This window comes from Symphodus melops, assembly GCF_947650265.1.
Source record: "Symphodus melops genome assembly, chromosome: 5".
In the NCBI taxonomy this organism is placed as follows: Eukaryota; Metazoa; Chordata; class Actinopteri; order Labriformes; family Labridae; genus Symphodus; species Symphodus melops.
The window spans coordinates 17,716,254-17,744,212 of NC_136695.1; the positions used below are offsets into that span (position 1 = coordinate 17,716,254).

Here is a 27,959-nt window from a genome sequence, read left to right on the forward strand (position 1 = left end):
TTAAGGCAATGACTTTATTAATAGCAAAAAGTATGATCAGCACTGAATGTGAAAGGTAAGACTGGTATCCATACATCTCCAGAACCAGCCTCGATCACATTAGAGGCTGTGCAGGTTTAAGTTTATGTGTGGAGTCTGTAGTGTGGCTGTCACCACAGCGTCGGACTCTCCATGTGATTAAAGTTGGCTTCCTTCCTCAGTTCCCAGTATGTGTTGTTGCTCACCCAGGTATCCTCCTTGGACTTCCTATCAGGGTATAAGAACAATAAAGATGGGAATGTGTTAAAACTGATCTTGTTATAAAGGGTGTTCTCGCAATGTCAAAATGCAAATAACACAAATAAGGGCAAATGTATTTTTCATAAATTAAAGTCTACGTGAGAAACTAATAAACGTGGATATTTAGGCTACCTGAAGAATTTAGGCTGATGTGCACTGTTGTTCTCCTCCAGGAGTCTCCGTCTTTCTCTCTGCAGCTCTTCAATCCTCTGTTTATGCTCCTCCGCAGCCTCCAAGTCCCCCTCCTCCAGCAGTCTGCCAGCCACACACATTTTGTCAAAGATGATAAAAAAAATTACACTTCATGGTAAAATATGATGATGCCTCTAAAGAAAAACTTTTCACATTTATTCACTTTTTGCATCATAGAAAGACAACATAACTGTATATTTGCATTTGCATTTTGTGTTTTTTTTCTCTTACCGTTGGTCCACACGTAGTCTGGTGTCTGTGGGCGGCAGCAGCTGTTTAAGGGATGGCTCGAGCTCATTCAATTCGATAGCAAACTTGGTGAAACCAAAGTACTGCTCGTGGTCTACTGGCATTGCATCTAAATAACATACAATAAACATTTACGTTGTGTTTTTAAAATACTTTTCTTTGCACTCTTTTGAAAGAAATGTTACATACTTGCTCTCCAGACGCATGTGGCTGAAGGTGGGTCTCCACAGAAAACCGCTTCATGCCACTTTCCAAAGAGCCGTCGGGTGACCTTCCCTTTATTATCTGTGATGGTTCCTTCAATCTCATTTACACTTGAATTCCAGTATTTGGCCTGTAAAAAGAAAGTCAGTTTGATAACACAATACACAATAACGGTATTAAAACAATAGGAACATGCCATTCAATGATGACATAACTGAATAAAGCAGAGGTCATTGTAGTGTTTGCTAAAGACCAGCAGATGTTGCTGTTGCATAAACTACCATGTGGGGTGTTGGGTTGTCGAATGAGACGGAAGGATATATAATGGCTTCTGACATGTTTTGACTTGCCATCCTGTACAGCTTCAGGAGGTTGTTCAAATGAGCACACATCACTGCAAGTGACCCCCCCAAGAGAAATTGACTGACAGAAGAATTAAAGAAGAACTATAGCTGCAGTATGACTTGTAATATTGCACGTCAAACTAAAGACAGTTAGATCTTCTCTCCTGTCTCCTTAATGCATGATTATGACGTTATAATGGAGGACATTACAGCCCTGCGTCATAGCCACTTAATCTGGTAAGTAATCTGTCCCATTAAAGGTATTTTAACATGTTAGGCTCACCTTAACGAACGTGATCTTGCATTGACAAACATCACTAGCAGAGTTCCTGATGGAGATCTCTCCATAGTGCTCAATCCAGCGTTGTCCACTAAGAATGTTGTGGATGCAGGACGTCACCTTATTCCACTCGTAGTGGTCTCCAGTTCTAGAGAAAGAAAGAAAAGATTTCCATATTAAAAGGTTTTTGTTTGAACAGCTTATGCATGTGTCAGAGTAAATGAGGCCAAAGAGACTTACCCTGGTAGAGCTACATGAATGGTACCAACAGGAACAATCTCCATTGACTTTCCCCAGAATTTGTTTTTACACCGCACATCTTTAAAATCAATCAGAAAATTAAAATGATACATATTGAGATTCAATCTGGAAAATCAGTCACTATTCACTAAACGGTGAATGGCTTAATTCTATAAACACTACCTTGCCAAAAGATGAAGTTCTTAGACTCAGCGTGACAGGCTGAGATTGGTGGATGATGGCTGACCTAATAATGTAAATAGTAAATAGGAGAAAACAGCCACATTAGAAGCTTTGATAAAAAAAGGGATGTCAGCCTTTTACTATGAGAATGATGTGATTATTGATAGCACAGAAATGTGTACATACCTGCTCTGCTATGAATCGAAAGCCTTTATCAGGCCGGTCACATTCATATGTTTCTCCCAGGATGGGGTTAAAAGGTTTGCCCCCGGTCCTGTAGTAGCTGGAGGCATATCCTGATACTACAAATGTAGCTATGTACATCTAAAAAGAGAAAAGAGAAGAGTTGATGTTGCCTTTTAATTTATTCTATAAAGAAACACAGTAATTGATCATCTTAACTGAGTTGATCCAAACATAATCCATATGACAGCCAAAAAGGATTAACAACAGAGCACTGAACTTCCTAAGCTGCATCAGTAGGTTAAGCTAGCTACCACGTCTCATTGGCTCTTAATGCGTTTCAAATCCTATTCTGATTCTCAGGTGTTCTACTTTTCTCTCCAGTACACTGTAATGTGCCAGGTAACAGTCCAATTGTTACAATAAACTAGGAGAGCACAGAAATACAGATTGAAGCTCACTTCTACTTTAACTGCTTTTCATTTTCACGCTAATTTGTATAATATGCACATTTGCCATTTATAACTTGGCAACTCAAGAGGCAACTCCACAGGAAATATATCTACGCACCTTGACCCCAAAAGTGTACAAGCTTGACCACCCTTCAATCCAAAGTAAGTCGATGCACATTCAGTAAAGGTAAATCACAGAAATTCAATCTACCTGATGGAAACCGACATTCAGAGTTAAGGGTTTACCTCAGGGCTCACACAATCTCTACCAATGCCAGTACCTCTGCCAGCAAGCTGATCGATTCCTTACTCTATAGCCACTTAGAAGTGCATTAGCCTGCAATGGTTGTCAAGTAGTGCTTGTAAAACATTATTGTAGTGTATCAATTAACCCTTTCAACATATTATATACACTACACCCCAATTTGCTTTCTTGTCAAGAATGATCATTTACAAAATTAGCATCATTTGTGCTAGGTAAAAGTTCAAGCAAACAGCAACCGCCAGGGTTAAAGAAAGATTGAGTTAATTAGGAAGCATTGCAAATGGCTTTTTCTTAAGTGGCTTCATAAAAGAGTAAATCCCCATATATCCCATTATTCAAATGAAAAACTTAACAGCAGACAGTTTTGTTGAAGGCTGTTAAGCATTGGTCACACAATTCCCAAACATGACAACTGACATGAATCTTAACCCCTTTAATTATATCTATTTCTTAAAACTTAAAGTTATAGAAATGTGGGGGACAGGTTGCTCTGAGGGACTGCTAGTTGTCCCCTCACCTAATTCCAGCCACTGAACTGCAATATTTGATGTGTCTGTGGTATTTGTCTCTTCTCGGAATGTTTCATGCAAATATTGCACAAGTAGTATGGCTCTCTGTATCCAATCCAATCCAATAAGTCGTTCTTCAGTATTTTTGGCAAGTGAAATTTAAGTGTCGTTTCTATTCATACGTATGCCTCAACCCATCTTTCAGTTAAGTTTAAGTCCAATCATTCCACATTTTCTATTTTTCTGTCTCAATAAATACCATTTATGGTGCACTATCCCCAGAATAACAAAAGCACTATGTGACTAACCCTGACTCCAATTCAGCCACCAACTTGTCCCAATATGGCCACTTCTTGCTACAAAGAACAAGATGGTGACAGCCAAAATCAATGTGTTGCTCTGTCCATTTTAAAGTACAGTCTAGGAGCTGGAGCAAGAGTTCTAATATTTTAGAGACCGAGACAACAAATTGCCAGTTAGCGTGGATCTTTTCATTGATTTAAAATCTGCTTGTTTTCAATCTAAACTAACATGATCAAACATGCCAACTAGTCAAATGGCCTGCAAAAGTAACGTCAACAATAGAAGTAGCTATGCTGCCCTGTTTCAAGTTCTATTGCTAAGCTAAGTTATACGCTCCTGACTCCTGATTCATGCTTCATTTCCTCAGTAACTCTATTTAAATTAGAGTAGGAGGGTTTTTCAAAACAAGTAAATAAGTCATTAAATAAATTGAGGAAACTAAGATAAACATTCTTCCTTTCGCTGTGTGAAACCCTAACACCCAATTTATATCATTTAACATGTACATATTACATGTTAATCAGTAAACTGCCATCCTACCATACGTTCAAAGGGGTCATGTGTGTTGGCAGCCCTGTCGAGAAGTTCACTGTACTCCAGCTCCTCACACAATCTCTGCAGGGTGTTGAGTGGCTCATTAAGTTGGACAGGCATGGCCACTTTAGAAAGGTCTTTGCCAATATTGTTCCTCAGGATGTTCCACAGGCTGATGGTGCTGTTGTTGGGGCAGGGTGAGGGCAGACAGGACCTACGCTGACAAATGATTGCGTCATCTTCCACAGAGCCTGTAAGAAGATGTTACAGGAGGTAAGACAATCCAAACAACTAGCTATATGATTGTGATTCTGATAAGCTTGGGTGAAAATGTCCATATCTCCAAAGCTTACCTGAGTTTGGTCTCTCACATTCTGTCTCATTGCTGAAGTTGTCAATGGAAATGTTGTCACTAATGTCACTTATATTTGAGTCATCCTCCGATGCCTAAAAAAAAAAAAAAAAAAACATCAAATACTTTAATACCTTAAAACCAGACAGAATTGGTCAGGTCTCTTTAAAAAGCCTGTCACATCAGCAGAAGATCTAATGGGTTTGAGATAAACTGTCCCATAGGGGCTGGTGGCAAATTTGCACTTCTACTTTCTACTTACTGTATTTATAGAAGAAAGTAATTTCATTTTTACTTTGCTTTTGCTCCCGCTGCTATATGAGCAGGCATGTTGCAGACTTATGCAACACCCATCTATTACAAAATGTAGTATTAAGACTTCAACTTGCTCCTAAGAGAGAAAGCATATCATCTTGGTAAAAGAATGTTTCAACAATTGTCATAATGCTTCAAAGTTTAAAACAATCCGTAGATTCAATGTTAATATATAAGGGGTGGTATCTTAAGTTGTACTTTTCTTTTTTTAGACAAAACTGACCACATATTCCAAACTTACTGTAAGTTTAATCTACCGACTGATTCCTAGTTATTAATAGACTTTAAACAGTAAAGACTGGACAGTGCAAAACCCCTTAAAAAGGAAGCCCAAAGATTTGGAGCTCCCCTGCTCATTGGTTGCAGTATAGGTAAAAAAATCCTCCTCTTCCATGTTAACAGATGGAACATGGAGCAAACGTTACACTTTCTTTCATCATAGTTAGTTCTTATGCTGATTTATGTCCTAGTATTCATTTATCTGAGTAGTTTAGTTTTAATTAGATTTTTAATGCAAACAGATTTGATGCAAAAAGAGCGGCTGTGGTGTCATGACTGAAGGCTTTGTTAACAAGTTTGCCTCCTAAAGGGTTTTTCACCAGAGAAGCAGAGCAGAAAAGGAACAACAAGGGGAAACATAAAAAAGTTAGTGAACAAGGTGTTGAGTCATTTCTGTGGCTCCACCAGCCAGATCCCTTCGGCACATCTTGGCACCAAGTGGTGTCGACGGCACAATATGTCAACGCCCTTTGCTGGAGATTTCAGCTTCAATTTGGTACAACAGAGATGGAGACGTATTTTACAGTAACATCAGTAAAAACTCTAGTAGTGACAGTTTACCTGTCACACGTACCTCATTTTCAGATGAACTGGCAGACAACAGAACCTCGTGGGCATCAAAGAACTCAGACAAAGACTCTGTGATTGAAGCTCTGCTCTCATTGGACACTTGGTGTACGAGAGGATGGGATTCGTCCACGCAGTCTTGTTTCTAAGAGACACAGAGTCCACAGCTATCATCGAGAACAAGAGAAGGGCAACACTGTGACAGTTAGGTTGGGTGGAAATGACAGGGCAATTCAGAGTATAATATGATTGTGGGATGATGAGACCATCACAACACACAAAACTGGACATTTATCAATAATTAGATTATCAATATATTGAAATACAGTCATCGATAAAACATTCAAAACTACACTGTTCTTTCATTTCACTTTGAGATGAGCTTAAAAATATAGACAACTGAGTTGAAAGATTCACACTTGTTCTCTTATATATATAGAAATAATATAATATTTAATATCATAATATGAAATAAGAATAACATAAATACACCTTAAGTATGCTGAACTTCTAAAATTTAGAATAAAAACGGGTTTTGTTTCAGATGTCGTCCAATTAAAAAAAAAGCAAGACAAAAAAACACATTCAGAATAATAAGTGTACATCAACTTAGATTTAGACTGTATTTCAATATGCCACTGCATGATTTATGAATAGTCAGTCAGAAGTGCAAGCATGCAACAAGTGTGCACAAACTCTAGATATGTTGTTGTTGTTGGTGGTGGTCATGTAAAACAAGGTGCACATTCAAAATGAAATCAAAGCATTCAAAAAATCCTTCAGAAAAAAAACACACCAAAATGAAATTTGGTGTGTTGTACTGATTAGGTATTTTCCACAAAACCACACATGCAAGTGAGCATGTCCCTCTACCCTTTGTTCCAACCAGCACTTATTAATTACCCCGGAGATAATCTCAGTGGAGGTGCATTATCTCTGCACTGTGTATACCCAGTTTCCAAGAGGACAATTGAGCAGATCAGCTCACACTCTCTGGTCACTAAATCGGATTAGGTGAGCAAAGAGCTTCCTTATGAGACAATAATATGTCAGGTGGTTAGAAGTCCTCTTCTTGAGCTGTGAGATAGTGAGGCACAGCAAATAACTGAGAGGGAGCCCTACCTCATAGCAAAAACATAAGTGTTTGAGAGGTGTAAATTGAAATAGATTTATTGACTCTTTCTTTGGTCATTATAAATCAAAGTGAGTCAAATATGGGGAGGAAAGCATCTGGATGAGAAAGGAAGGACAGCTCATTCATTCTGTGGCAAATTGTAGGTGGGATGAAAATAAAGACGGACAATTATAACCATCATGATGGTGTGGGGGAAGGTAGCAGAGTGACTGCATTCCTGCAACCCACCTGCAAAGGGCCAGTGAGATTTATAAGTGTGGGTTCTACGATGTTGGACTCAGCATGAATCTTGCCCAGGCGCTCTCTCAGCTCAGAGTTCTGGGCTAAAGCCTGGAGAAGCAACCAGTATTACACACTGTTTATACCACAAACCTAACAAATTAAGCTTGGACAAAGTCCTCCATACTTTTAACCTCTTAAAAAAAATGGAGCCATGTGTTGCCACCGCAGACATGTGACAGAAAGCAACAAGAGTCCAAACTACAACACTCACCCATTTTAGACTCCATGTGAGGTCGAAGCTATGTAATCAGGAAGGAAAGCTAACACCTATCAGGTTATTTTAAAGTGTTGAATAATGTGCATGAAGCGCACATGAGTTGTAAAGCGGTAACAGAAGTCAGCAAGGAAATGACTGTGTGTAACCGGAAAACAGAAAGTAAAAAATGCCATCTGAGTGGGATGCAGCAGCCACAGGAAACACGACCGTTGAACGAGTTTTCGTTCTGGTGGGCAGACACGAGCAGGCAGTAATCCCTCTTAAAGGCTCGTCGATGTGTCACACCTGATGAGTGGTGTGGGAGGACACGACATCTGAGAGGGGTGTAAAGTGCTTATTGACAGATAACATTTTAGTGTGTGTGCACATGTGCTGGTGTTTTCATGCAAGAAACTTCTGCATAAAGCTGTGTGTCTGAACACTAACATCCACATTTCTCACCCTGGTTCTATCCATATCCTTCCGGCTAATCCCCCGAGTAACGTTTCAGCATGAAGTTAGTATGAGCTGATGTGTGAGTGCAGCAGGAAATGTTCAGGAAAATTCCCCAGAAGTGAATGAGGACTTTTATATCACGTGACTGGTGCACTCATCATGCATCAAATGATGCTGCTTCATACTTTTTGTTATCGCCAGCATAGTCTTCTAAACTTGTTGGTTTATACTGTGAATATGTCCTTTTTCAAGTAGCATTGATACAAAGTAAAATACTATCATTATAGTTTCTGACCCTGTCACTTCGTCAGCAATCTTGGATATCTGCAAAACATTTTTTAATGCTGTGTCTTTGGCTATTGATTACGGCCCCCAGTCTCCCATCAGACAGGGAGAACTTGTGTGGAAATAATCAACTCAAAGAAGATTTCAGGGGCAGCCTGTCCTGAAATTTTCTAGAAAATGTTCATGATTGAATCTGTGAGAACAGCTTATATGTATGCTTGTGGATTTTTTTCACTTACTGATGACAGTGCGTTCTTTAAACCAACAACCTGCGGGGAGGTAGGGGGACATGTTTCATGGTCCAGACATTGTTTTAGTCTCTCTCGCTCAGATGTTAGTGAACTCAGGGCAGATGTCATGGTCGCATGCACTGCAGAAACAAGAGGAGCAGAAGTTGAGGAGCTGCATACTGCAAATCAAATTTGCATACAATGTAGTCTCAGAATCACGTTCTTGTGTATGCCTCTGCAGGCATCAAAGCACTTTGTAAACCCCTGTTTTTAAAAGCGCTAAACACAAAGCTTTTGTTAATAAGTTATCATTCTGTGCTGCAATCATTCTCATTATGCTATGTGGAGCATCAATATAAATCTCTCTCTCTCTCTCTCTCTCTCTCTATGGCTCAAGTGGCAAAAACTAATCCCGAACCAAACTGTCCTAGCTTTGTGTGCAAGTAATTGTAAACAATTCACTCAAAAAGGTGAAGCAGTTCCAAAAGCTAGAGGAACTGCAAGAAGCTTCCTCAGAATCCTAATGAATGAAAAATGACTTCATCAATATATTAGCAGCTGCTACGTTTACACAAATCTCATTTTCATTTTTGTTAAACAAAACACCATCTCAAAACTATTGTACATTCAAATTAAACAGCAGGCACACCAATTTCAGAAAAGTAAACAAGTGAGGTTTCAGAAAAATAGCTCTATCAGTTGGTAAGAACATCTTGTATGGAATTGGCAAGAAATCCTTAACAGAGTATTGGTTGTAAGCTCAAAACGTTTGACCCACAATTAGTGGCAACACGGCAGAAGTCCTCCTGCAGCTTAGCCACATCAAAAGTGGAATCCAGGGATTCGGTGTCGATCTTGTCGTTGCCCATTGTGGCGCTGGAGAGGTTTGGGTTAGAGGCATGAAGGCGAATAGAGCCAGAGGAGATGCAGCTGGGTACCTGCAGTAAAGTTGGATGAGTACAGCTTGGAGAGACATTAACAAAAAAAGATCAAGAATGAGCCACCTTCATTTTCATGTGATTACCTGCAGAGTTGTTTTGACATCTTTGTTGTAGTTTTTAGTGAGCCATTTCTTTGGAAGTCTCTTTTCCTTCTTTGGGCTGTCATACGTTGATGCCTAGGGAACATAGTAAATGGGAGAGTGTAGTTTTATTTTCGGACAAGCTTTTTATAGAACATACTTTCAGAACGATGAGTCTATTTAAAGTAGCAACTGACTGGAGGTTAACAAAAGAAGTCAGTGGAGAGAAGGCATAAAAGACAAAACAAGAAAAGCTCTCGTGCATAAAATTATGTGTTGACTCGTGTTTTGGATATAAATAGAAATGAAATGCACTAGCAAGAGTCTGAAAGAGTATCTCAAATGATGATGAACAAACGTGCTTTCAAAACTAAGGTTAAAGCTTTTAGAAGTAAAGTTTTGACCTGCAACGCTTGGATTGATGGAGCAGAATAGGTGCGGTGAAGGATCTCCATACTTTGAAGCAGGTGGTTGAGCTCCAGCAGATGGCCTTCACAGACCGACAAATCTTTGCAGAGAAAAGAGCCACATTGATTTGAATGTTATGACTTTGTTACAGATAAAAAGATTAGATAAAAATGAGCTGTCTGCACAAATTAGCATTTGATGGTTTGTCCAAGATCCATCAACCTCAAACCTTTATGGATTTACACAACGCTGCTAAGGCATATCATGTTCAATGAAAAAGAAAGAAGGCTAGAGCTCCTGCCTTTCTCACTTCCATTAGTGATGTCAATGTAAACAATCCTCAACTGACCGGTAGCAAACAATTTATTTACACATTTTGTCATTTTTCAGATGGTTCAAATCCAACTTCAATTAAAGATGTCTTACTTTTACAAACAGAAAAAAGATAGATATTCTAACTTAAAGCTCCTGCGAGGAGTTTTTAGCTGGTTATCAAATTGACTGAAAAGTATTATAAGGCCTCTTTATGAGCTTTAAAAGCAAACAATACTTTCAGCCACACGATTAATGATTTCTATAGAGGTTTTGTATTATGCCTGAAATCATTGCTGCAGGGTAGCTGTCAGATAAGGTGATTTACAGCACACTGAAGAGGCAGCACTGTTACATTTTTCACAGTGAATATTCACAATGAACTTTTACATAGAAGGCATGATGAGATGTGTTAGAAAACACCTTGATGTAAAGGACAAATCAGCAAATCAATAGAAGGTACTGCTTCGGCGCCAAAATCAACACAATTTGAAAATTCCTCACAGGAGATTTAATTAACACAAAGTAAGCACCTCAATGGATTTCTAGAGGGAAATATCAGTTGTAACAGCAAAGCAATTATCAGCAAATGTTAACACATAATCAAAAATTAGAAATTATAAGGACATCAGTGCTTTAAGCGTGTTAAAAAAATTCGGAAAATCTCAAGTGACAGCTCTATCATCTTACCTTTTGAGCACTTGTCCATATCATTCGACGACTGCAGCCATGCGGTGACCTTGGCCTGGCTGCTGCAGCTTAAAGGGAAGGCTCCTGCTGAAGGCACAGTGGACTGCCTTCGTACAGCTATGCACTGAAACCGCAAGCAGACCCAGGTCAGCACAATAATAATTTGCTTCCTTTAAAATACTCTGCTGTCACGGGGCTTTGACATTAGTAGATAGTGTAGATAAAGTCATTGACATTCATGAACAGAAACACAGCAGGAAGCATCAAGAAAGAAAGCAATGTCAACACTGCATAGTTTTCATTAACAGTACGCAGTGTGTTGGACAGGTATACCTTTCTGACGGAGGCACTCTCAGGCATGCCTGGTGAGTTGGGGGAGGGGTAGTGGGGATAATAGAAGGACTTCTCGTTAGAGTACATGGCAATCTCATTTTGCCGGTAGAGACGATGGTGACGTAGCTTAGACACCCATTCATCAAACAGCTCCGGTGACTTAATCTGCAGAGCAGATACCACAGTCAGTAACCAACACAAGGACAAGAAGGAGGCGTGAAGGTGGAAAAACACGCAGCTACTGCAACCCTGGCTTACTCACATACACAGCTCATAAGGTCATTTTAAAGTCGATATAATGTTAGCATCGCAGGAATCAAAAGGGAATACATTTTTACTTCAATTTGTTAAAACTGCGAAAAATGAATGACATACATTGGAATTGCATTTTACCTTTAGGTGATAGATGTGTTCCTCTGCATCCAGATCGATGCATTTGGATTTCTTCTTAATTGCCATGACGGAGAGACCTACGTCAATGCAGCCATGCAGTTTCCCTTTCTCAATCTGCAAAAGTCAGCACACATTAGATCCGACTATTGACAATAACAACGCAACAGGATTCCCAAAAAGATCCACTGAGGAGTTTTTTTTTATCTGGTATTCAAATGAAAACTGATAGCTCTATGGCCTACCAAAGGAAAAAAGACTGTGGTACAATGATACATTTGACTTTTAACACAAAGCAGATTTTACACGATATTTACTCATGTATCTACATTTGTCTTGGCTTTTATATCTATGATCATGTTTTCTTAATTCTGAAGCACTTTGGGATTTGTAGTAGAGAGGGCTTTGTCCACAGAGGGCGCAAAATAGATGCAAAGCAAAAGTGAATTATATTGTGATGTGTATAAAGCCAAGACAATGAGACTGTGAGGATTTTAGGACCTTTTGTTACTACAGACACAGATACATATTCTGGGAAAACACAGGAGCAGTACAGCAAGAGTATTTTTTGTGTAATCCTCTGTAACTGAAAAGACGACACGGTTTGCAGGCTACAGGCTTTTGTACTCACATCAGTACTGCACTTTCCATATTTCAGGATGCCCTTGTCCAGGAAAAAGTATCTCTGCAGGCATAAGGGAGGACAACAGAGGAATGAGAAATAGTTGGAGTGATATGCAACATCCCTGACAACATCTTTAAAGTCACGGGTATGACTCAGTTATCATGACATGCATCTTGATATATGTTGTTAATGTCTCATGCACTGAGATGTTTGTCACCCAAGCATTGTGTCTTCCATTATTACAATCACCCTGTTGCAATGCTTCTTCTGCACTCTCTCTGTAAATGTGATTCCGGCTGCTCTGACTGTACATCACCAGAATCTGACTGTTGAAAGTACAACGCTCTGACTGTAAGTCAATACTAAATCCATACAGCTCTATTAACCAACAGGCCATCAGCTAATGCATCTGAGAGGAACACCAAGATGTCTCGAGTCTATCATCCCAGTGAAAGCTTTTAGGCCGAGCATGAACAGACACTGACACATGCCACATATGACTCCTCTGTGGGCGAAACCATCTCCACAATAAGATCATTCAATTAGTTTAAAACACACACTGAGTCATGTCAGCAGTTTTTTTTTCTGTAAAAGAGAAGCTGGAAAGCTTAAGGTACAACCAGAAAATGAAGGTGATGTTCAGCTGTCATGTAAGTCCGAAAATAAATGTTGAAGACTGTCAATGTGACGGATGAGTCGGGTAAGGTAATATGGGTCATTTAAGGACCTCACATGTGTTGGGTTATACCTTATGCCAGCCTTTCATGGGCCATTTTCTCTTTTTTAGCAGATAGCCCTCCTGTTTCTGTGGCTCCAGGACAGAGCTGAAGCCTCCACGCAGGCCCTCCACTATTTCCCAGCTGTCCTGTGGGCAGAGAACAGACAGAGGAGATGAGGGAGATGAGGTTTCCAGACAGTCAACTAGTGTAGATCAAAGTTGCAGGGAAATGTAGTAACATGCAGTAAAATGAAATAAAAAAATGCTAGGAGTGAAAAGCATTTTGTAATATTTTGCTTTTTATGTGATGTCAGCTGAGAGGAAAAATGCAGCCCTGACAGGTTCGATGAACTGTGTTAGGCTTTACAGATCGCTTTCACCTCACAGTCACATTACAAAATTATCTTACTGTTTTAATCCCACTCTTCACAATAATCATTTCCTGACTGAGTTTAGAGCGCTCAAATATAAATCCCTCCAAATACAGAGATTTAGATGATATTTCATCATACACCAAACCAGATCAGCATGTACCTTCCTGGTAGGAATTTTAGTCCAAAAACATAAACAGCATTCAAATAAATATAAATGTTGTTTATTTGGTTTTAAGTGTATTTCAGTTACATATCACAAACATTTAGTGAATACATTTGTATAATAAACAGAACATACACCAAGTCAACATTTAAAATCTATAACCAAATACATATACACACAGTTCAGTTTACTAGCGATCACCAGTACTGTTTATCAACAGTTAAATCATTGTATATTGTCTTGTGTTGCCCTTGAGGTTTTCAAAGACCTCATGTTAGAAGATCGTAACTTTTCAACCTTTTTGTGAGGGGGGAGAAAAAATGATTTATGATTTCGAAAGAAGCCACATAACTGACTAGAATGCATTCTTTAGAGGATTTCACTGTGGGTGTGCCTCAAAAATATGTTAGAATGCAATATTTTTGGATGCAATGCATCGTGAAATTGAGTCACATTAAAATGTTTAGTTTACAGTGTTCTGGTCACATTTTTGTTTGGGGGCTATGTAGAAAGCAGCCAATGTGGAATTAAACCAAGAAAGTGTTTATTGTTCATCTGTTTACCCAAACTCTGATGGGATTGAGGTTGTCAAAATTTCCAACACCATGATGATTTCGATAGCACATGTTTTAAAACTCTACAAAACATTTACAGAACCAAAAAGTATGAACCTTTCAAATAACAACAGAATTTCCTTTTCTTTGTTTTTCTTTTTTTCCCCTTTTTTTTTAATTAAAGGCTGTAGTGGGGGAAAGAAAGTGATCCACTGTGATCAAATGGTCAAATGTTTTTCAAGTCTTTGAAGCGTTTCATAAAGAAGCAAAAGTTACATTTATGTTATAAATAGACAGAGAGCAGATGAGATGACAGTCAAAGCATTTCAGTAGTACCAAATGTTGCCAATGCAGACTGTGTTCAGGAGTCTTTTCTAGCAATTGAAGTTAATGACAACAATGCATTGATAACATTGTATTTTTGTTGCTGTGGTATCAAAACATGTATGGACACTGTGCATCTATTCTGGTGTGGCATCAGAAATCCTGGAACCAGGAGAAAATGAAATGGGATGAAATCTTTTCTTAAGAGTGACCTACATTAAAGGAAGAGCATTTTTAAATTCACTAATCACTAAATTTTAAATTTTAAACCTCTGGAGTCATTTGTGGACTACAAAAGCAAACATTTACTGGTTCCAATTATTAAAACAAAAGGCCTAGCTGCTTATGTCTGTTATATGTCAATGTGAATGCAGTTTAGTATTACTTAAATGGACAAAGACACCATACATTGATGTGATGAGGGGCATATTTTGCAACTTTTTTTCCACTAAAGACGAATGAATTGATGATAGAAATGATCACAAAAGGTGCAGCTGCTTCTATTTTATTAATCTACAAGGCAAGTAATGCAGTGTTTTAAGATTATACTTTAATTCTACTGAGACAAAAAAAACCAAAAACAGAAATCCAAGCTCAACACAGGGTTGTGCAGTGAGTTGGATCTGTGTTTGTGTTAGGAGTGTCCGTGACTGTTCCAGCTTACATTACAACAGTTCAAGGAAAACAAACAGGATCAGTCAGAGAGGATGGACAGCTAGAGGTGAGACTCTCTGAAACAAATGATTATTTTGATGGTAGGTTGGTGGATGGAGAGGGCGGAGCTTGTTGGATCTCTTTCCCTGAGAACTCATGACAGTTCCCTTGGACACAGTCACACAGTGAGTCATTGTCATACACTGCCCGGGCACTTTTCTTCAAGGTCACAAGAAACACTCAGAGTCAGACTCAGTGGCATTACACACCAGGAAACATGTTTACAGGGGTGGCTATCACAAAATAAAAATGCTACCCAAATCCAATTAGATGTATGTTTTGCTGAAGCTTGCAGACAGTTTTTGCAAAGACTGAGTCATATCCTTCCACAATGTGAAACTATATACATCAACCAGTGCCTCATTACCCAGGTCCAACATGGAAAAAAAGACATTTATTTCATGTAGCTCGATGTTATTTGAGTGCTATATTAGATTAGATGCAGGGAGACTGATATGGGATTTTTGGGGCCCATATCGATATGGTAAAGGAAAAAAATTATTACTGATAAATTGGCTAATGTTATTTAGAACTATGTTCTATCTATAGAGATAGATAAAGTTATACAAATGTATTCTGTTGATCCCTCAAATGCAGTTATCAAACATTTGTGGTTACATTTGTCACGGGTTGACACTCAGGCGAGCGCGTTCTTCTAGTTTAATGCAATTAAACTCAATTAAAAAGCTATTTTACTGGTGAATAAATCTATTATTTGGCCTTGTAACAGCAATAAAATTAGTTGACACCAATTGTCATTTTATACGGTAATATCGGCCAATATTTTCGGCTGGCCGATTGCACAACTGCACCAATGGATTTCTTGTTTTTGTGTATAGTGTTGGCAGAACTAAAGAGAGATGCTATTGTTTTTTTTACAAACGGAAAAGCTAAAGTAAAATTTATAAAAAGTTAGTCAGTTATATGGGAAACTGTTGCGAAACTAAGCAATTAAACTGCTCTTTACATTTTTTGCTGCAGGCGTCTGAGACTGAGACAGTGGTGGACATTCTCTGTAAGAAAAGTCTGACTTGTGCACGCAGCTTTCTCTGTCCTTGCTGCTGATGTAATAAAATGCGAAGAGAAGCGTAAACATTTTTTTTCATCAGGCTTGCATTTATACATAGCCATGGGAGCTAGATCATCTGATGAAACCACAATCATCTATCGGCAGAAGTTTGTGTGGTGAGGCATTTACTGTTAGTTCCTTCTCCTCCCAAGACACAGAGGAATCCCTGTGGACTGGCAGTTGCTGTGCTAATGTTTTATGAAATAATAAGAATGTGGAGAGACCAACATTTTGAACTTGGGGACAAGGGAAAATATTTGTAAATGCAATGTGATGACAAAGACTTTTAAAAGCAACAAAAATGCATGATGGAGACACAGGTGTAGGACTGCAACAAGTCCTGATAGGTCCACTGCAGAAGTGTGTGTGTGTGTGTGTGTGTGTGTGTGTTACCTGTCGACTGTCATGTTTGGACGAGGAGCTGCTGTTGCTGCGTGACACTGAAGATATCTTCTGTGACATTGCTGAACTGCGCTCCTCTGAGCCCATCTTGCTGCAGACTGGCCTGTGCAGGCTATGACTTGAGTGCCAGGCACATTCCTCTGCTGAGAGAAGAAAGGGTGGAGATTAAGGGGTTGGGGTTTAAGTGTCGAGCCCTTTAAAAGCCATTTAGCTCATCTCACTGAAAAATGCATAAGGATGGATTCCTTTTCCCACGTGGGTGAAGCACAATATTGCATGCATTGAGAAAAGCTACCCAGAAATATTCTCAGCAAAATAAACTAAGTGAAATGGACAAGTGAAGAGAACATAAATTTTGCATCTAAAAGTGAAGACACTGCAGCTTTGAATCATTAATATCTAATATTCCACTTACAGAAAGAGAGACAGATTGTCATCATTAAAGGACCATATTTATCTGAAGCAGCTACGTGATGTATATTCAGAGATTGAAGATGTAGTCAGACCTAAAGTATCGAAAACTAAGTTAATGCTGCCCAAGCAACAATCTATATGATGTTTACTAACGGAAAGTAAAGAACCACAATCAGTAAAATGTATTAAAAGTATAATTGTTTTAAAGGTGTTTAAATGTAGTAAAAAGAACAACCAATCAAGAAGGTAATATTGCTCCTCACCTCGGAAAAAAGGGACCTGAAGTTTGCACATGCTTTAATGTATTGCAAGTGTTCATAACATAAAAACAATAACTCATTTCTCATAATGTTCGGAAAATTTGACAGGTTTAACAAATCCTTAATTTGAATTTAAAAAATAGGTCAATATATTTGATCCCAGTGTTGACTGTATACCTGCAATAAGGCACATGGCATTGACTTTAAACTATAACATTTCCTTTAGAAATAGTGAGTTAGGTTGTAGGGAGTAGGGAGTAGAGAGTAGGGTTAGGTTGTATTGGATATTCTTTCAAGAAAATTCAGTTCATTTTAGCAATTACACTTGCAGCTATTTTTACTCATTAAAAGCCATTCAGCCAGGCCTTATTTTTGCTTGTAATATTGTTTGTTGTTGTTTGATGTTTATCTGGACTGATAAATGTGACTTATATCGCTGATAGATATTTGTCGCTAGAAATGAGAAAAGCCCACTTGGTAAGTTAACATTATTGCAGTGTACATAATGGTTACACTAGGTGAATATAAGCTCTATGTGAAGCTCAAGTTTTGAAGAGTTGTCACTGAGTGACAGCTGATGAAGACAAGCAGTGACGTCGTATAAAAAAACCCACAATATCATCACTTCCATTGAGTGTGAAAATATTTAAGCCTCGTTAAGAAATGGCAATCTCAAGTCTGCTGCCACAATTCATACAAATTAATTAACATTATGTGGCTGTTCTACCACGTCAGCAAACAGAGCCACATTACACTAATGCATTGTGAGCGACAGTATGTCTAGAGTGGAAATTCCCAACCAGGCAAGATGTGTTTGTGTAAATCATAATGACACACATGGAAAAGGTGGAGATGGAGCTGAGTTTTTGTGTTATTAGATTCACTGCATGAGTCTAACAGGCGAAGCCATCAAAAAAATAATGTTCAAAAATCTTGCCTAATGCATTTGGAGAAGCATTAGGCAAGATGTTTAAACATGATTTATTTTGTGCATTTACATCTAGATGTGTCAAATGACATTCCAAACAAAGTAATAACAGTGATATCTAATCTAGGGCTACAACATATTATTCTCTTTAACAAAAGATCAATCTGGGATTTATTCAATTAATCTATAAATCATTTAATCGATAAACTGGAAAAACAGTTTCTGATACTAAGATACCAAGGGCCAAAAGATACGTTATCAACAATAACATCATTAACAATGCAATAATCAATTCACAATAACTGTGACATGAGGTTATAAACCCTTGAAAAATGAATAAAGTTGACCTCGTAGTTTTTTTATGAACAATTTTCTTTCTAAAAATAAAAACCAGTAGATGGTCACACCCACAGCATCTCCTGATAGCTTCAACTCAATGAGACATGCCATTCGTTGACAACCACTCTGAGGCAGCAGCAAGGTTAATCACATTACCTGCTCTGCATCCACACACGTTGTGCTGCATAATGGCCATAGGCGTTTGAGTAGAAGAGACAAAGGCATGTAGCTATCTGAAACCTCCCTCCTTCAGCCCCGCCTACACCACTGCTGTGTGTGTGGACTTCAGGTTTACACTGACAGACTATGCTGCAATAAATGCCACAACAATAGATCAACGCCAGGAAAACAAAAAGTCCAGCCCATCAGCAGGAAAGCAAACGTAGTGCGTTTTTTGTTACCTCAAATGTGTCTGCAACGCAATTTACAAGACCATGACAGGAAGGGCTGTCAGCATTAACCAGCCAATCACAATTTATCAGGGTTTTAAACAAGCTTAATCATATGTTTTTAGTTCCTTTAGATGCACCACGTATAAGCCTCTGCAGTGTTTCCCTGTAGTCACAGTAATGGAAAAAAAACAACACTGCTGCAGCTCTGATTGTCTAGTTTGACAGTTCAGTTTATGAGTCAAAAGTTATAACACACACACACACACACATACACACACACACACACACACACACACATATATATATTATCCTATAGAGTATTTTCAAATGTATGTTTGACAGTCCTCGTGTAAATCTATCTACAGGATGTATCCAATACTTCTTCCATGATTCATTCGGGGTGCCCCTTCACATTAACAGACAGCTTTTCATCGGATACAACACCACTTCAGACTTCTCACTTTTCCCTGGCAATCTGACTCACCACACCGCTTCTTCATGACTCCTCGTGTCGGAGCTCACATGAATGAGGGTAGCATGATATTAAAAGTTTAGTGGAACAATGTCAGACGACGGTGAAAAGTCTTTTAGAGATGAAGCTTTAGATGAGAAACTGACATTTATCCTGCTTTTTACATTTTAAGAAGACCTCTGTATGATATATAGATGTGTATAGATCACAGATACTGTATAGATCAGGTCCAACAACCTTCCACACAGTTTCGTACATATCAGACAGTAACTTCTGTTATCCTACACTGAGGTAAATATATATTACATACTCTGTGGAGGTAAGAGTTAAATGTATCTTTTTGCACATTAACTTTACGTGTCTGTATGTTGTAGACAAAAACATCTTAGCAGATGGCAACATTTCTGCTTTTTAAATTTCATATCCTCCCTTATGAAACAGAAACTGATAGTTTTAGCTGTTTCAGGCGTACCAGAGAACTGTCATCAAATCCTAGTGCAGCTATAGATCATGGTTGAAGTTACAGATGGTTTAATGTCCTTTTGAGCTGAACTAATGTGTTTACAAAGGCTGAAAGCCCTCTATTACATTGTGCAGTTCATGTTGCAGATGTTCTTCTGTCCTTCCACTGACTCAAGAGTCTGCCAAAGAGCTGTAAAGCCTGACAGTCTTTCAGGGATCATTAGGATGTGACTCATCAGAGTAAATGTTGCATGGTTTATCTCCCACTGTGAAGCTTTCTTATTTTTATGAAAATGACAGCACACACTGATGCACCACAGTCATTCGAGAAATTCGTTTAGAAAAGACTTTAAACCGCCTCCCACCAGCCGGAAACAGGAAGTGAAAGTAGTGACTAGTAGACTTCTTTTAGGAGTGAAAAAAAATGTTGGAGCTTACAAACCATAAAACACTTTCCCTCTAAAGCTGCTCAAGAGAGGCAACAAGTCAACTTTCGACTTGATCAAGCTGTTATAATGATATTAAAGGGATACTTCACCCATTTGCAAAAATGTGTTTTTCTTTGCTTGAAAGTTTTCTTCATGTGATGCAAAAATCGTCATATTGCATTACATGAAGAAAACTTCCAGGCAAAGAAAAAAAAAATTCTCGTCTCAGGGTAAAATGAGGGCTGGACTCAAAACCATTCAACACTGCTACCATGTTTCTAATGATACAAAGCTTCATGCAAATGGATGAAGTATCCCTTTAAGATAACCCTTAAAACAGAACATTTCAAACAACATTTTATCTGAAAAGACTGCCCTGACAGATGAAGATCATTCCTAATTTCAAGCCATGAAAGTGGCCACATCAAGGACTAAATAAATAAAAATTGATGATTATATTTTGTTGTTTTTTTCGTTTATTTATTTTGAAACTTTTTATGCCTTTTATGTAGAGGCAGGACAATGGATAGAGTCGGTAGAGAGAGTGGGGAACATCATATGGAAGAGGTGCCACAGGTATGTTGAACATGAACCCGGTCCACCTGCTTCCCATCATCTGTACATGGTGCGTGCCAGCCAACTAAAAGGCCAGAAGTGCAATTTGGTTGATTTCCATCCTCAATTGAATCTAAATTAAAAGCCTCTGATGTTTGGCCAGCAGGTTTGATCAAATATAATTATCCAAAAAGAAGTATATCACAGTCGATTTTCACCTGGAGACAAAACCTGTCTTTAAGGTCCAATCTACTCTAATGCCTTTATTTTAACAAAAGGAATGCCCTGTGGGTTCCTTGAACACCTTACCTTGTGTTGTGTCGTGTTAACCAGACAGTAGTACACTGACAGATTGTTCCTGAAGAAAAAAAAAAACACTGCCTCTTAGTTTTGATTGTCTATGTTTGCTTGGGGGGCACTTGTTACAAATTTTCTGATAGCCCCTACCAAATGAGACACACTTAGCTGCATCTAACACTTGCCACTTTAATAACTGTAATTGTATTACATCTGTGCATTACCCTGCTTGGAGTGACGCTACTTAGTCTTTGTTATTTCATTAGAGAATTGCAGAACAACTCTTCCTAAGAAAGACATTAAAGGCTCAACAGAAAGGGTGGGATCAAGAATTAGCAAAAAAAACAATATTATCCTAAAACACTTATATATGTTTATCATTACTCTAGATTTCATAACAAGCCCAGCTCATGCGTTCGAAAATGCTAATGAATCAAAATTCCAAATCTTTTATTATATTTAAAGTAACAGGTCAAAAATGACAAAAAAGATCAATATAGGCTGTCTATAAAGGACAAATAACAGGGAATACAGTGGGTTGCTTCCAATATTAGGCTGTACTAAATGTAAAACATGTAAAAAAAAAAAAACATAAAACAATGATAATGTGACGTGTGATATTGGAATACTAAAATTTTACCAGAAAATGCAACAGGTTTTTTGGTTGTTTTTTTTAGTACAAATATACTCGTAAAAATACAATTATCCATTTTATGATTAGGCACTATGTTTTCTTTCATAAAACAAAACAAATCATGCACCCGGAGCCCTGTTTCAGCCCTTTGCTTGGGACAGGAAAAAAGGCTATACAAACTGTCTTCAAATGTATAATCTGCGAGGATAAAAACTATAAAATCTGTTTAACCAACACAGTGACGATACACCCCTGGTATTAGAAATCATTCAGTCAAAAGGTTGCTTCTAGTAACTGTGACGGAAGACAATACATTCATACACAAACTCTGTATTATTGAATGAGCAGCATTGATAAAGATTAAACTAATTACTTTATTGCCAAACAGAACCATTGAACCCTCTTAATACTGCATTCAATGGTGTCTCATAATTTTCTGTACGCAACTTCAGGAAATGACGATAGCATCATTAGCTATAGCATCATTAGCTCATAGCTGTGTGCAGTGACTGGGGAGAAAAGAAGAGAGAAAGGGATGCAATTGAAATATGAAAGCAATATCTTTGAGATTTATTCATTGTAACTGAAGTGATCAGAGCGTACCACAGGTCCTTCACCATGCTGCAATCACAGGAAGAGCAGAAGTAACAATTTTGTCTCTCTGAATCCACTCCTAGTCAACCTGTGAAGGGTTTTCAGAAGTAGTGGGTGATTGCACAGAAAAAAAATTGTCTAGAAAGTTTCTTTTCCCCGAGGAAAGAACCAGGGAAAATATGTTGTTCAACCAATGTCACAGGTTAGCTGGAAACAACAGGAAATCATTGGCCCAGGGGATCAAAATGCTTCATTTTCACATGAGATCTATTATTCATACATCTCTTGATCAAGCAGGATAATGTTTGCTATCCCACGTCTAATGTGTGTGCAGACACCTTCTCTGAAAGAGACAAACAGATGGTGACGCCTGCTCCTGATCTGCTTAAGATGTTTTGATGAAAGGTTGCCAAGGCTAGGGAGAGCAGCTCCAAAACACATGCAGGCTGGGCTTAAAGCAGGGAGAGTCTCTCTCTGCTTTTAGTTATCTCAGTGTAATGCTTACCATCAGTTCAGAACCAATCACTTTTAAAAAAGGGCAAAAATCAGCAACGTCTAACATTTAAGAAGCTGACACCAATTATGATTTCTTAATAGGGAATCAGGCTGTAACAATACACTCCACTCAAAAAGTTTTAAATAAATCCATTGCAAAAATGATTGACAAATGCAAAACATCCATCTTTCTTGCAGAGGGTGCATTTATATCTTGCAACGAAACCCTTAGAAACTTTTGTTTAGAATAGAAATATTTTCTTCAAATAAAAACTTGTGGAGCAGAAACAGAGAAAAGGTCTTACAGCAGAGTTACAGCCGGTGTTTCTGGCAATGAAGCACAGAAAGCTTTTAGAAGACACTGAGCTGACAAAACAACTGCACTTGTTTCCGTTTAGAGAACCTTTCATTCATGGTTTGGAAAAATTGGGTCGCTACAATTGGCTGTAACTTCTTAATCAGTCCAAATTCTAAAACACCACTGCAAGCACCACTGCACTCGTCAACGACCGCAGCTTTCTAAATCCGCTTCCGTGTGGATGTCATTAAGTTCTGATGTCTCGAGCCTGGCAGTGTCACCATTTGTGCTGCATCATGTTGAGGGTGGTGGTATATAATCTTTGTGCACACTGTTTTTGTCTTGTCCACTTTATGATCACTTTGCATACACTCCCATTGAAATGAGACACATTAAACTATAAGGTTAGAGGATGGTTAAAAAAAGTATTGTATCGCAAAGTAAAGTATATAATCAATATGTCATATTGATTTAAATTTCCCTCATTTGTATTGATTTTTTTCAGTGTGGAAATGTATCGTTACTTCCTTACTGCAAAAAATTTTTTTTCAAATTCGACCAATATTCTTTCAATGAATTCTCTCTAGTTTAACGCCCTCTGTAGTCATTATTTACCCTTCGTTAAAATATCTGCTGACTTAGCCTCTTTTCTATTGTCCCCACCACAGAGGACATCTTTTCATTCACATACTGCCAAACATACTATAGGCTAAGCACACAAAAAGGACACCACAACACATCCTGTTAATCTACCACATGCTTAAAATGCTTTCTTCCCTCCCACACCCCGTCCTCCCTCTCTTTATCTCACTTCTTTTCTCTGGTCTGCTTCGAGTCTGACAGAGGTCCCCTCTTTTGTTCATAGTGTGGGGGATCCTAACAGCCTCATAACTCAACACCATCTCATTAGGACGCAGAGTGGAGTCCCTGTTTATTTCTATACTCCCTGGAAGAACTGGTGGGGGGAAAAAAATACGAATGCACTGAAATTTACTGCAGCAATTTGCGTGACAGAGCAACTCTGCTTTTTCTCTCCAAAATTAAGGATTACTGTACTTAAAAATCGACCCTCTGATTAAGATGAAACAGCAACATCTCAACAGCAATTTTCATATCAAGTGGCAAATCTTGACAGAAAGCAGAGGATGATGACATTGAGAGGGTACTGTACATATACATGGACATGGCCCCCCAAAATAGGCAAAAAATAAATAAAAAATAACACCCATTGACAAAAACTGGAGAACAATTCTGTACAGCAAAAAGCAATCTCTAAGTCTCTGGAGTGCAGATAAATTTAGACATGGCATCGTCTTTCATATCCACCATGTATGGACAGAAAGAGATAAACTGCCTGACTGCAAAGACTATCCACATAGTATATTGAAATACACTACAGGACTGATTAAAATTGTAGCTATTAGCTTCTAGCATGACTAAGCATGCTAATGCTATATGCAGGCTGGCTTGCCTGTTATTTTTACTGGTTTGTACTGGTTAAAATGTTTTGGATTTTTTCATCTTGAGGATGTTTTTGTCACCATGTCAGTCAACCTTGGAAAAGTTGCTTTCAAAAAATTTCGATTTCTTCTAAGTCTTTGTTGATTTTAGCTTATTGAAGACTAAATGTTACTTTATTCACACTGATCATACTGAGGTTTTTAGATTTAGATTAGGTAAAAATTACTGGGACTGATCCATACTGCCCAATACAGCAGTAAGAACCCATACATCTGTGCAATAAATCTGTTTTGTGTAACAATGTGTGACGTACAGTATACAGAAAATCTACCTTTAGTCTTCCATGTAAAGTCAAGATTTGAAACAAAATGACACCCATGTGGTTCCTAAAGTAAAATTACTGTCAGATCATTTGCCAATTAAGCAGACACCACAAACATACCATATTATGTACATTTGTGGAGTATTTCTGTCTAACCAATTTGATAACTAAATGGACAATTGTTATGATGGCTCAAAAAATAAAATAAAATGTATATGTGAAGAGTTTTATTGATCGGTTCTGATCAGTAAACCATAAACAAACAATTTCTGTGCAGATTTGTTGAAATTTGTAATTGCTCTTTTGCACACATGTAACAAGACAATGCAATTTGCCTGAATGAATGAGAAATTCCAATTGGTTGTGAATGAGAAACGTATTGTTCAGAGGTTTGCAGCTGAACGTTTTGAGAAACGATTTTTTCTTATTTGAAAGATGACCCAAAGCAAATGAGAAAAAAACAATAGATTATTTAAAGGGTAAATCACCCATTTGCATTAAGCTTTGTATCATTAGAAACCTGGTAGTATTTTGAATGGTCGTGCAACCCACCCTCATTTTCCCCTGAGACGGGAAAGCTCTGTATTTCTTGTATGAAAAGGAGCTTCTGATGACGCAAAAATTGTCATTTTGCATCATCGGAGGCTGCTGTGGTTAGAGGTGGTGAGACTACATTGCTAGATCCTCATGTTTTCAACCCACTAAATACTATATTACAGATAAATGGGTGGGACCTCACTCTCAGAATCAAAACTTAACGTCCGTCATCTTGCTAGGAAGCTATGCTAACAGGCAGCTAACAGCTGTGGGGAAATCGGAAAAAAATCCGACAATTGCAAAAAAAGTACATTTCAATTTCAAACTAACATGGATAAAGGGGATTTTAAAGGTCTTGTGCTTAAATTGGATGTCTGCTACTATCTCTATGAGCCACTACATAGCAGCGATGCAGGAACAGGCGGCAGCTGCGGTAAGGACGAGGAGCCACATTCACAATGGTTCAAGTATCCCATTGAGTACATCATAGATTGCATCCTTTAAGATGATGAATATTTATAATTATTTAGCCCTGACCAAACACCTGACCAAAACTGTATGTAAGGAGTTCAGTAAAAACATGGGTTCTTTTTAACGCTTTTTTAAAGTATCTGCTATAGTTTCGTCTTTTGTTAAAACGACATGCTCATCACTGGTAACTGAAATCAGCCCTCGTGTTTCCTTTAGGCTTTCTGGCTGCCACTAAATAAATGAGTTTAAGTCCAACTCAGTCTGATCTGATACAAGTGTAACTCTTGCTCAACAGTTCCTTTCAACTTGAATTTTAATTGTAAAAAAATAAACACGTTACAATATGGTTACAACTAACTTCCTGAATTATGACTCAAGTCAAACCACACCTGTTTACATATGAAACCACGTGAATTATTTATAGTGGCCTATTGCCCAAAACACAGCAAAAAGAGGCAACACCTGCCATTTACACAAGATGCTCACAACAGCTGTTCTGCAGGTCCTATTTATTAACTTCTTGCATTATTCACTTGAGCCTAGAGCAATGTGTCGATCGGTCGATCAGTCGATCGGTCGGTTGGTAGGTGGGACGCTGGTTAGGTATAGGTAGGCAGGAAGGTAGCTAGGTATAAGGTCCCCGTCCCCCAACTGTTTGCATGTTTTGTTTTCTCTCCTGCATGTTGCATTCCACAAATTCTACTGAGCCCTCCCCTCAGAGGCTTCCTATGTTGGACTAGAATCCCTGAACTGGGTGTGATAGGAACAAAAACCCTCAGAAGCCACAAGAGTCCCAATCACCAAACTAGGGAAAACAGATGTGACAATAGAAAAAAGCAGGAAGATTTGCAGCATGTTACCATCTCTACAGGAGCTATTTCAACAAGTCTGACATTTTCTCCACTGTTCTCGTTGTTGTTTTTTCTTTACCTTTAAAACCAATCTGAGGCAAGCTGTGCCTCATGACAGGCTTTTCTAAAGGATCTCTCAGTAGCCCCTATTCAGCCTCACCCACTTTTCCAAAACACGCCTAGCCCAAGCAGAGTGAAAAGCCTCCTCTGTCGCACTGTTGACACAACAACCAAACTGAGATAACACTGTGACTCTCTAAATCATGGCAACATTGTATGTGAGCCACAGTAATACTTGTTCAACAAAATCCCTTAAACTCAAGCTGATATTTAAGGATTAGGATAGATATCTGCCTGGGAAGTCTTGGGTTAGGGTTAGGGTTATATTTTATTTTTATCATAGGCATTGTGCTGAACATTGCATACACTTTTTTATTTTACATCTGAATAGTGAAATGTAAAAAGAAAAATCCTCTTTTGTGATGACTTCAAACACCTTGAAACAGGTAAGATGTGATGTAGAGCAGATCCAATATGAAAAAGGATCCTGTCTGACACAGCGAGAGGCGCATCTTTACGACTCGTAAAGATTGTTTTGCTTGTTATACTAAAAGCTTTCTTTACAGAATTTCAGAGTCAATGTTTTTATTTGCAAACATGCAGAGGACTTAACCTCATTAACTTGTTTCTGCTTGTCTAGAGGAAGAGGAAAGGGCTTCAGAGTTTCCATGGAGACTGACTGAAGAGTATGAATAAGCCATCAAATGGTTAATAAAGGAGAGTTTAACCCAGTGTTTAAAGAGGTTATAAATATTCTTAAATGTTGGCTTGTTCCACTTTGAATATTTACACCAAGCACTCTAAAATCTATCAACTTACTATTTAACTGCTGTAAAATGTTTCAGTCGCCTAGTGCAGGCTACTGCTGCCTCAGAGAACAGGAAAACAACCTCTGCAGTTTAACTTTAACATGCACATTACTTAATAACATGACAAGATTTCCAAGAGCAAATACGCCTCAAATGTTTAAAACATTTTTAATATACATTATCTTGTAAAGACCCCCTGAATGTAAACTACGAAAGAAAAAACCCGCACTCACCTTGACCGAGTTCAGTCAGTCCCAGGTGATGATGGCCGAGATGTTCAGAAAGAGTTTGTTTCTTTCCCCTATAGGAGACCGTAAAACCCCCCCTAAACTATTGCCTGGAACTTGCAGCCTGTTCTCCCCCAGCCTGACATGCACACACATGCACCATCCGCATTCAGGCAGTGTGTAAAGCATCAGCTTCCACCGCTGTACTGAGTGAGGAGGGACTAGGGAGGCCGTCTGTGACT

General features: G+C 38.4%; 1 protein-coding gene across 3 annotated transcripts; it reads right to left on the minus strand.

The window, feature by feature from the left end:
* Positions 1-27,952, minus strand: osbpl3b (oxysterol binding protein-like 3b). Of its 3 annotated transcripts, none has more exons than XM_079342973.1 (23): positions 27,724-27,952; positions 16,403-16,551; positions 12,842-12,958; positions 12,100-12,153; positions 11,472-11,585; positions 11,079-11,243; positions 10,746-10,869; positions 9,740-9,843; positions 9,339-9,431; positions 9,093-9,252; positions 8,324-8,454; positions 7,094-7,195; positions 5,738-5,875; positions 4,571-4,664; positions 4,224-4,468; positions 2,158-2,295; positions 1,972-2,035; positions 1,789-1,867; positions 1,552-1,696; positions 910-1,054; positions 703-829; positions 412-534; positions 1-246 (listed from the first exon to the last, which is right to left on the minus strand). In XM_079342973.1, the coding sequence occupies exons 2-23, from the start codon at positions 16,496-16,498 to the stop codon at positions 150-152; spliced, it is 2,655 nt and encodes an 884-aa protein (XP_079199099.1). In that variant the 5' UTR covers positions 16,499-16,551; positions 27,724-27,952; the 3' UTR covers positions 1-149. The 3 variants fall into 3 exon arrangements, with proteins under 3 accessions (XP_079199099.1, XP_079199098.1, XP_079199100.1); XM_079342972.1 differs by having other exon boundaries at positions 16,403-16,554; XM_079342974.1 differs by lacking the exon at positions 7,094-7,195 and having other exon boundaries at positions 16,403-16,554.
* Positions 27,953-27,959: the final 7 nt, after the last annotated feature.